General features: G+C 50.9%; 1 protein-coding gene across 2 annotated transcripts in view; it reads right to left on the reverse strand.

Moving 5' to 3' along the window:
- ethe1 (ETHE1 persulfide dioxygenase) overlaps positions 1-6,379 on the reverse strand; it is a 28,130-nt gene extending 21,751 nt beyond the window's left edge. Inside the window, exon 1 of one of the 2 annotated variants that reach the window (XM_072553586.1) lies at positions 5,869-6,379. In XM_072553586.1, coding sequence (XP_072409687.1) covers positions 5,869-6,208 — 340 coding nt within the window. In that variant the 5' untranslated portion in view covers positions 6,209-6,379. The remainder of the gene's footprint in view (positions 1-5,868) is intronic. The other variant, XM_072553587.1, reaches the window with a different exon arrangement.
- Positions 6,380-8,549: the final 2,170 nt, after the last annotated feature.

Genomic DNA, 8,549 nt, shown 5'->3' on the forward strand with positions numbered 1-8,549 from the left:
GTATATGTGAGTGTGTGTGTGAGTGTGTGTGTGCGCGTATGTGTGAATGTGTGTATATGTGAGTGTGTATGTGTGAGTATGTGTGTGAGTGTGTGTCTGTGATTGTGTATGTGTGAGTATGTGTGTGAGTGTGTGTCTGTGATTGTGTCTGCGCATGTGTGTGCGTGTGTGTGAATGCATGTGTGTGTGTGTGTGTGAGTGTGCATGTGCGTATGTGCGTGTGTGTGTGCGTGTGTGTGTATATGTGAGTGCGTGTGTAAGTATGTGTATGTGTGTGTGAGTATGTGTGAGTATAAGTGTGTGTGTAAGGCAGTGTGTGTGTGAATGTGTGAGTGTGTGTTTGTGTGCGTGTATATGTGAGTGTGTCTGTGTGAGTGTGTGTATTTGTGTTTGTGTGAATTTGTGTGTATGTGAGTATGTGTGTGTATGTGCATGTGTCTGTGTGTGTGTCTGTGTGTGTGTGTGTGTATTTGTGTGAGTGCATGTGTATGTGTATATGTAAGTATGTGTGTGTATATGTGAGTGTGTGTGAGAGTATGTGTGTGAGAGGGTGTGCGTGTGTGTGAGTGTATGTGTGTGTATATGTGAGCGTGTGTGAGTGTGTGAGAGTATGTGTGAGTGTGTGTGTGTATATGTGAGTGTGTGTATGTATATGTGAGTGTGTGTGTGAGTGTATGTATGTGTATATGTGAGTGTGTGTGTGTGTATGTGTATATGTGAGTGTGTGTATATGTGAGTGTGAGTATGTGTGAGTGTGTGTATGTGTGTGTGTATATGTGTGTGTGTGTGTGTCAGTGAGTGTGAGTGTGTGTGCGTGTGTGTGTCTATGTGTTTGTAAGTGTGTGTGTGTATATGTGTGAGAGTATGTGTGAGTGTGTGTGTGTATATGTGAGTGTGTGTGTGAGTGTATGTATGTGTATATGTGAGTGTGTGTATGTGTATATGTGAGTGTGTGTATATGTGAGTGTGAGTATGTGTGAGTGTGTGTGTATATGTGAGTGTGTGTATGTGTGTGTGTATATGTGTGTGTGTGTCAGTGAGTGTGAGTGTGTGTGTGCGTGTGTGTGTGTCTATGTGTTTGTAAGTGTGTGTGTGTATATGTGAGTGTGTGTGAGAGTGTGTGTATGTATATGTGAGTGTGTGTGAGTGTGTGCATGTGTGTGGGAATGTGTGTGTGAGTGTGTGTATGTGGATGTGTGAGTGTGTGTGGGCATGAGTGTATGTATGTGGGTGTGTATATGTGTGTGAGGGTGAATGTGTGTGTGAGGGTGTGTATGTGTGTGTGTATGTGAGTGTGTGTATATGTGTGAGTGTGTCTGTGAGTGTGTGTGCGTGAGTGTGTGTGTATATGTGAGTGAGTGTACGTGTGTGTGGGTGTGTATATGTGTGTGTGAGTGTATGTGTGTGTATGTATATGTGTGTGTCAGTATGTGTGAGTATGTGTGTGCGTATGTGTGTGAGAGTGTGTGTCTGTGAATGTGTGTGTGAGTGTGTGTCTGTGAGTGTGAGTGTGTGCATGTGTGTGGGCGTGTGTGTTCATGTGTGTGTGAGTGCGCGTGTGTGTGTGTGAGTGTGTGGGCGTGTGTGTTCATGTGTGTGTGAGTGCGCGTGTGTGTGTGTGAGTGTGTGGGCGTGTGTGTTCATGTGTGTGTGAGTGCGCATGTGTGTGTATGTGTGTGTGCGTGTGTGTGTGTGTCTCTGTGTGTGTGTGAGTGTGAGTATGTGTGTGAGTGTGTGTGTTTGTGTGCATGTGTGTGCGTGTGCATGTGTGTGTGTATGTGAGTGTGTGAGTCTGCGTGTGTGCGTATGTGCATGAGTGTGTTTCTGTGAATGTGTGTGTGTGTGTGAGTATGTGTATATGTGTGTGAGTGTGAGTGTGTGTCTGTGTGTGTGTTTGTGAGTGTGTGTGTTTGTGAGTGTGTGTGTATGCGCGTGGGTGTGTATGCGCGTGGGTGTGTATGTGTGTACATGTAAATGTGTGTGCATGTGTGTGTTTGTGAGTGTGTGTGTGTGTGCGTGGGGATGAGTGTGTGTGAATGTGTAAGTGAGTGTGTATGTGTGTGTGAGTATTAGTATGTGAGTGTGTGTGTATATGTGTGAGTGTGTGTGTATATGTGAGTGTGTGAATGTGTGTGAGTGTGTGTATATGAGTGTGTGTGTGTATGTGTGTGCGTGTGTGAGAGTGTGCGTGTGTGTGTATGTGTGTGAGGGTGAGTGTGTGTGTATATGTGTGTGAGTGTGTGTATAAATGTGAGCGTGTGTGTATGTGTGAGTAAGACAGTGTGTGTCAGTGTGCATGTGTGTGCGTGAGGGTGTGTGTATGTGAGTGTGTGAGTCTGCGTGTGTGCGTTTCTGTGAATGTGTGAGTGTGTGTGTGAATATGAGTGTGTATGTTGGTGCGTGTACGTGTGTTTGTGTGCGCATGAGTGTGCATGTGTGTGTGTATGTGTGAGTGTGTGTATAAATGTGAGTGTGTATGTGTGTGTGTAAATGTGTGTGTATGTGTGAATAAGACTGTGTGTGTGTGAATGTGTGTGTGTCTGTGTGAGTGTGAACGTGTGAGTGTGAGTATGTGTTTGTATGTGTGTGACAGTGTGAGCGTGTGTGTATGTGTGTTTGTGTGAGTGAGTTTGTGTGTATGTGAGTATGTGTGTGTATGTGCATGTGTCTGTGTGAGTGTTTGTGTGTGTTTGTGCGAGTGTGTGTGAGTGCGTGAGTGTGTGTGAGTGCGTGAGTGTGTGTGAGTATGTGTATGTGTGTGAGTGAGAGTGTGTGTGAGTGTATGTGTGTGTAGATGTGAGTGTGTATGAGTACGTGTGTGTGAGTGTATGTATGTGTATATGTGAGTGTGTGTGAGTGTGTGTATATGTGAGCGTGTGTGTGTATGTGTGAGTGTGTGTGTATATGTGAGTGTGTGTATGTGTGTGAGTGTGTGTGTGAGTGTGTGTATGTATATGTGAGTTAGTGAGTGTGAGTGCTTATGTGTGTGTGCGTGTGTGAGAGTGAGTGTATGTGTGTATATGTGAGTGTGTGTAAGTATGTGTGGGTGTGAGTATGTGTGAGTGTGTGCGTGAGTGTGTGTGTGTCTGTGAGTGCGTGTGTGTGTGCCTGTGAGTGTGTGTGTGCGCGCGTGTGTGTGAATGTGTGTGGGTGTGTGTATATATGAGTGTGTGTGTGCGTGAGTGTGGGTGTGTATATGTGTGTGTGTGTATTTGTGAGTGTGTGTGTGCGCGCGTGTGTGTGAATGTGTGTGGGTGTGTGTGTGCGTGAGTGTGGGTGTGTATGTGTGTATTTGTGAGTGTGTGTGCATGTGTGTGAGTGTGTGTGTGTGAGTGTGTGGGTATGTTCTCCTTCTCATGTACAATACCACAGTGGGGAACAGGGAATGGTCCACTACAATTTGGTAGCGTTCAGTTGCCATCATTTGGTGAGGTACATGCACACACACACGCACTCATACAGCCCCCTGAGGGGCGCCGCACTGTCGGAGGGTCAGTGCTGAGGGAGCACCGCACTGTCAGAGGGTCAGTGCTGAGGGAGTGGGCACTGTCAGAGGGTCAGTGCTGAGGGAGCACCGCACTGTCGGAGGGTCAGTGCTGAGGGAGTGGGCACTGTAGGAGGGTCAGTGCTGAGGGAGTGGGCACTGTCGGAGTGTCAGTGCTGAGGGAGCGCCGCACTGTCGGAGGGTCAGTGCTGAGGGAGTGGGCACTGTCGGAGGGTCAATGCTGAGGGAGTGGGCACTGTCGGAGGGTCAGTGCTGAGGGGCGCCGCACTGTCGGAGGGTCAGTGCTGAGGGAGTGGGCACTGTAGGAGGGTCAGTGCTGAGGGAGTGGGCACTGTCGGAGGGTCAGTGCTGAGGGAGTGCCGCACTGTCGGAGGGTCAGTGCTGAGGGAGCGGGCACTGTCGGAGGGTCAGTGCTGAGGGAGTGCCGCACTGTCGGAGAGTCAGCGCTGAGGGAGCGGGCACTGTTGGAGGGTCAGTGCTGAGGGAGTGCCGCACTGTCGGAGGGTTAGTGCTGAGGGAGTGCCGCACTGTCAGAGGGTCAGTACTGAGGGAGTGCCGCACTGTCGGAGGGCCAGTGCTGAGGGAGCGCCGCACTGTCGGAGGGTCAGTGCTGAGGGAGTGCCGCACTGTCGGAGGGTCAGTGCTGAGGGAGTGCCGCACTGTCGGAGGGTCAGTGCTGACGGAGTGCCGCACTGTCGGAGGGTCAGTGCTGAGGGAGTGCCGCACTGTCGGAGGGTGGGTGCTGACGGAGTGCCGCACTGTCGGAGGGTCAGTGCTGAGGGAGTGCCGCACTGTCAGAGGGTCAGTGCTGAGGGAGTGCCGCACTGTCGGAGGGTCAGTGCTGAGGGAGCGCCGCATTGTCGGAGGGTCAGTGCTGGGGGAGTGCCGCACTGTCAGAGGGTCAGTGCTGAGGGAGCGCCGCACTGTCGGAGGGTCAGTGCTGAGGGAGTGTGCACTGTCGGAGGGTCAATGCTGAGGGAGTGGGCACTGTCGGAGGGTCAGTGCTGAGGGGCGCCGCACTGTCGGAGGGTCAGTGCTGAGGGAGTGGGCACTGTAGGAGGGTCAGTGCTGAGGGAGTGGGCACTGTCGGAGGGTCAGTGCTGAGGGAGTACCGCACTGTCGGAGGGTCAGTGCTGAGGGAGTGCCGCACTGTCGGAGGGTCAGTGCTGAGGGAGCGGGCACTGTCGGAGGGTCAGTGCTGAGGGAGTGCCGCACTGTCAGAGAGTCAGCGCTGAGGGAGCGGGCACTGTTGGATGGTCAGTGCTGAGGGAGTGCCGCGCTGTCGGAGGGTTAGTGCTGAGGGAGTGCCGCACTGTCAGAGGGTCAGTACTGAGGGAGTGCCGCACTGTCGGAGGGTCAGTGCTGAGGGAGCGCCGCACTGTCGGAGGGTCAGTGCTGAGGGAGTGCCGCACTGTCGGAGGGTCAGTGCTGAGGGAGTGCCGCACTGTCGGAGGGTCAGTGCTGACGGAGTGCCGCACTGTCGGAGGGTCAGTGCTGAGGGAGTGCCGCACTGTCGGAGGGTCAGTGCTGAGGGAGTGGGCATTGTCGGAGGGTCAGTGCTGAGGGAGTGGGCACTGTCGGAGGGTCAGTGCTGAGGGAGTGCCGCACTGTCAGAGGGTCAGTGCTGAGGGAGTGCCGCACTGTCGGAGGGTGGGTGCTGACGGAGTGCCGCACTGTCGGAGGGTCAGTGCTGAGGGAGTGCCGCACTGTCAGAGGGTCAGTGCTGAGGGAGTGCCGCACTGTCGGAGGGTCAGTGCTGAGGGAGTGCCGCACTGTTGGAGGGTCAGTGCTGAGGGAGTGGGCACTGTCGGAGGGTCAGTGCTGAGGGAGTGGGCACTGTCGGTGGGTCAGTGCTGAGGGAGTGGGCACTGTTGGAGGGTCAGTGCTGAGGGAGTGGGCACTGTTGGAGGGTCAGTGCTGAGGGAGTGGGCACTGTCGGAGGGTCAGTGCTGAGGGAGTGCCGCACTGTCAGAGGGTCAGTGCTGAGGGAGTGCCGCACTGTTGGAGGTGCTGAATGTAAATGGTCTCATGGCCACCAATTAAAAGAAGTTTCAGGAACCATCCTGTTCCTGATCTGGTTTAACAATAACTGTCCTTATCTGAAGTGCGTTATCTCACAGACTGTCTGCCAATTCCTCTCCTTTTCCGTCTCTGTCTCTCTCACTATTATTGTCTCTATTTGTCTCTGTGTCTCACTCTCTCTCTGTCTCCCTGTACTTTTTCTCTCTGTCTGTCTCTCTCTAACTCTGTTTCTCTCTCACACACACACAGTCTTTGTCTCTCTTTCTCTGTCTGTCTTTTCTCTCTCTCTCTCTGCGACCTGCTGTAATCTGAGCCGCAGCTTCCTGGATCCGAACACCTACCTGTCGGAAGATTAAACCTTCTGCTTTTGCTGCCTGTTGGTAATACCGTTTGCTGGATGAGGCAGGCAGGGAGGCCTGGTTTTGGAGTACATCCCCCCACCTGCGACAAAATCCACCCCCAGGCTTGACCTTCACCAGGCCTCGGCTGGAGAGTGTCCAGAGCAGATAAGTGAGAGCTGCAGACATGTCTGTACTGAACTGAGTGCCCGACCTCCTTGTCGTAAGTGTGGTAATGACCCAGCAAGCCAGCTTTATAACCCAATAGATTATACATTAATCGTTTTCTCATTGGACACTTTATGACAGCTCGACTCAAAGTACAAGATGCTGGGACGCACATCGGCAAACGCAGAACACTCTCGGCTTGTTGAACAACTGCACACCCATCAGACACACATCACAATCTGGACACTGTCCAGGGACAAAGCAGCTCCGGATTGATTAGCACCACATTCCAGGGATGTGCAGGTTAGGGTGGATTGGCCATGCTAAATTGTCCCATAGTGCCCAGGGATGTACAGGTTAGGGTGGGTTGGCCATGCTAAATTACCCATAGTGCCCAGGGATGTGTAGGTTAGGGTGGATTGGCCATGCTAAATTGTCCCATAGTGCCCAGGGATGTGCAGGTTAGGGTGGATTGGCCATGCTAAATTGTCCCATAGTGCCCAGGGATGTACAGGTTAGGGTGGATTGGCCATGGGAAATTGTCCCATAGTGTCCAGGGATGTGCAGGTTAGGGTGGGTTGGCCATGCTAAATTGTCCCATAATGCCCAGGGATGTGCAGGTTAGGGTGGGTTGGCCATGCTAAATTGTCCCATAATGCCCAGGGATGTGCAGGTTAGGGTGGATTGGCCATGGGAAATTGTCCCATAGTGTCCAGGGATGTGCAGGTTAGGGTGGATTGGCCATGGGAAATTGTCCCATAGTGTCCAGGGATGTGCAGGTTAGGGTGGATTGGCCATGGGAATTTGTCCCATAGAACATTACAGCACAGTACAGGCCCTTCGGCCCTTGATGTTGTGCCGACCTGTCATACCAATCTGAAGCCCATCTAACCTACACTATTCCATGTACGTCCATATGCTTGTCCAATGACGACTTAAATGTAATTAAAGTTGGCGAATCTACTACCGCTGCAGGGAAAGCATTCCATACTCTTACTACTCCCTGAGTAAAGAACCTCCCTCTGACATCTGTCCTATATCCATCACCCCCTCAATTTAAAGCTATGTCCCCTTGTGCTAGCCATCCCCATCCTGAGGAAAAACCCTCTCCCTGTCCACCCTATCCAACTCTCAGATGATCTTATACGTCTCTATTAAGTCACCTCTCAACCTTCTTCTCTCTTACGAAAACAGCCTCAAGTCCCTCAGCCTTTCCTTGTAAGACCTTCCCTCCATACCAGGCAGTATCCTGGTAAATCTCCTCTGAACCCTTTCCAAAGTTTCCACCTCCTTCCTATAATGCGGTGACCAGAACTTACACAACACTCCAAGTGTGGCCGCACCAGAGTTTTGTACATGGCCTCATGGCTCCGGAAGTCAATCCCTCTCTCAATAAAAACCTACACACTGTATGCCTTCTTAACAACCCTATCAACCTGGGTGGGAACATTCAAGGATCTGTGTACCTGGACACCGAGATCTCTCTGCTCATCTACGCTATCAAGAATCTTACCATTAGCCCAGTACTTTACATTCCGGTTACTCCGACCAAAGTGAATCACCTCACACTTACCCACATTAAACTCCATTTGCCACCTCTCAGCCCAGCTCTGCAGCTTATCTATGTCTCTCTATAACCTACAACATCCTTCGTCACTATCCAAACTCCACCGACCTTAGTGTCATCTGTAAATTTACCAACCCACCCTTCTACACCTTCATCCAGGTCATTTATAAAAATGACGAACAGCAGTGGACCCAACACTGACCCTTGCGGTACATCACTGGTAACTGAGCTCCAGGATGAACATTTCCCATCAGCCACCACCCTCTGTCTTCTTTCAGCAAGCCAATTTCTGATCCAAACTGCTATATCTCCCACAATCCCATTCCTCTGTATTTTGTACAATAGCCTACTGTGGGGAACCTTTTTGAACGCCTTGCTGAAATCCATATACACCACATCAACCGGTTTACTCTCATCTACCTGTTTGGTCACTTTCTCAAAGAACTCAATAAGGTTCGTGAGGCATGACCTTCACAAAACCATGCTGACTATCCCTAATCAAATTATTCTTTTCTAGATTATTATAAATCCTATCTCTTATGACCTTTTCCAACACTTTACCAACAACTGAAGTAAGGCTCACTGGTCTATAATTACCAGGGTTGTCTCTGCTCCCCTTCTTGAACAGGGGAACCACATTAGCTCTCCTCCAGTCTTCTGGCACTATTCCTGTAGACAATGACGATTTAAAGATCAATGGCAAAGGCTCATCAAAATCCTCCCTGGCTTCCCAGAGGATCCTAGGATAAATCCCATCCGGCCCAGGGGACTTATCTGTTTTCACACTCTGCAGGATTTCTAATACCTCTTCCTTGTGAACCTCAATCCCACCTAGTCTAGTAGCCTGTATCTCAGTAATCTCCTCATTTTCTAGAGTGAATACTGTCGAAAAATATTCATTTGGTGCTTCCCCTATCTCCTCTGACTCCACATACAACTTCCCTCTACT

The sequence above is a fragment of the Chiloscyllium punctatum genome, chromosome 34 (assembly GCF_047496795.1).
Source record: "Chiloscyllium punctatum isolate Juve2018m chromosome 34, sChiPun1.3, whole genome shotgun sequence".
Taxonomy (NCBI): Eukaryota; Metazoa; Chordata; class Chondrichthyes; order Orectolobiformes; family Hemiscylliidae; genus Chiloscyllium; species Chiloscyllium punctatum.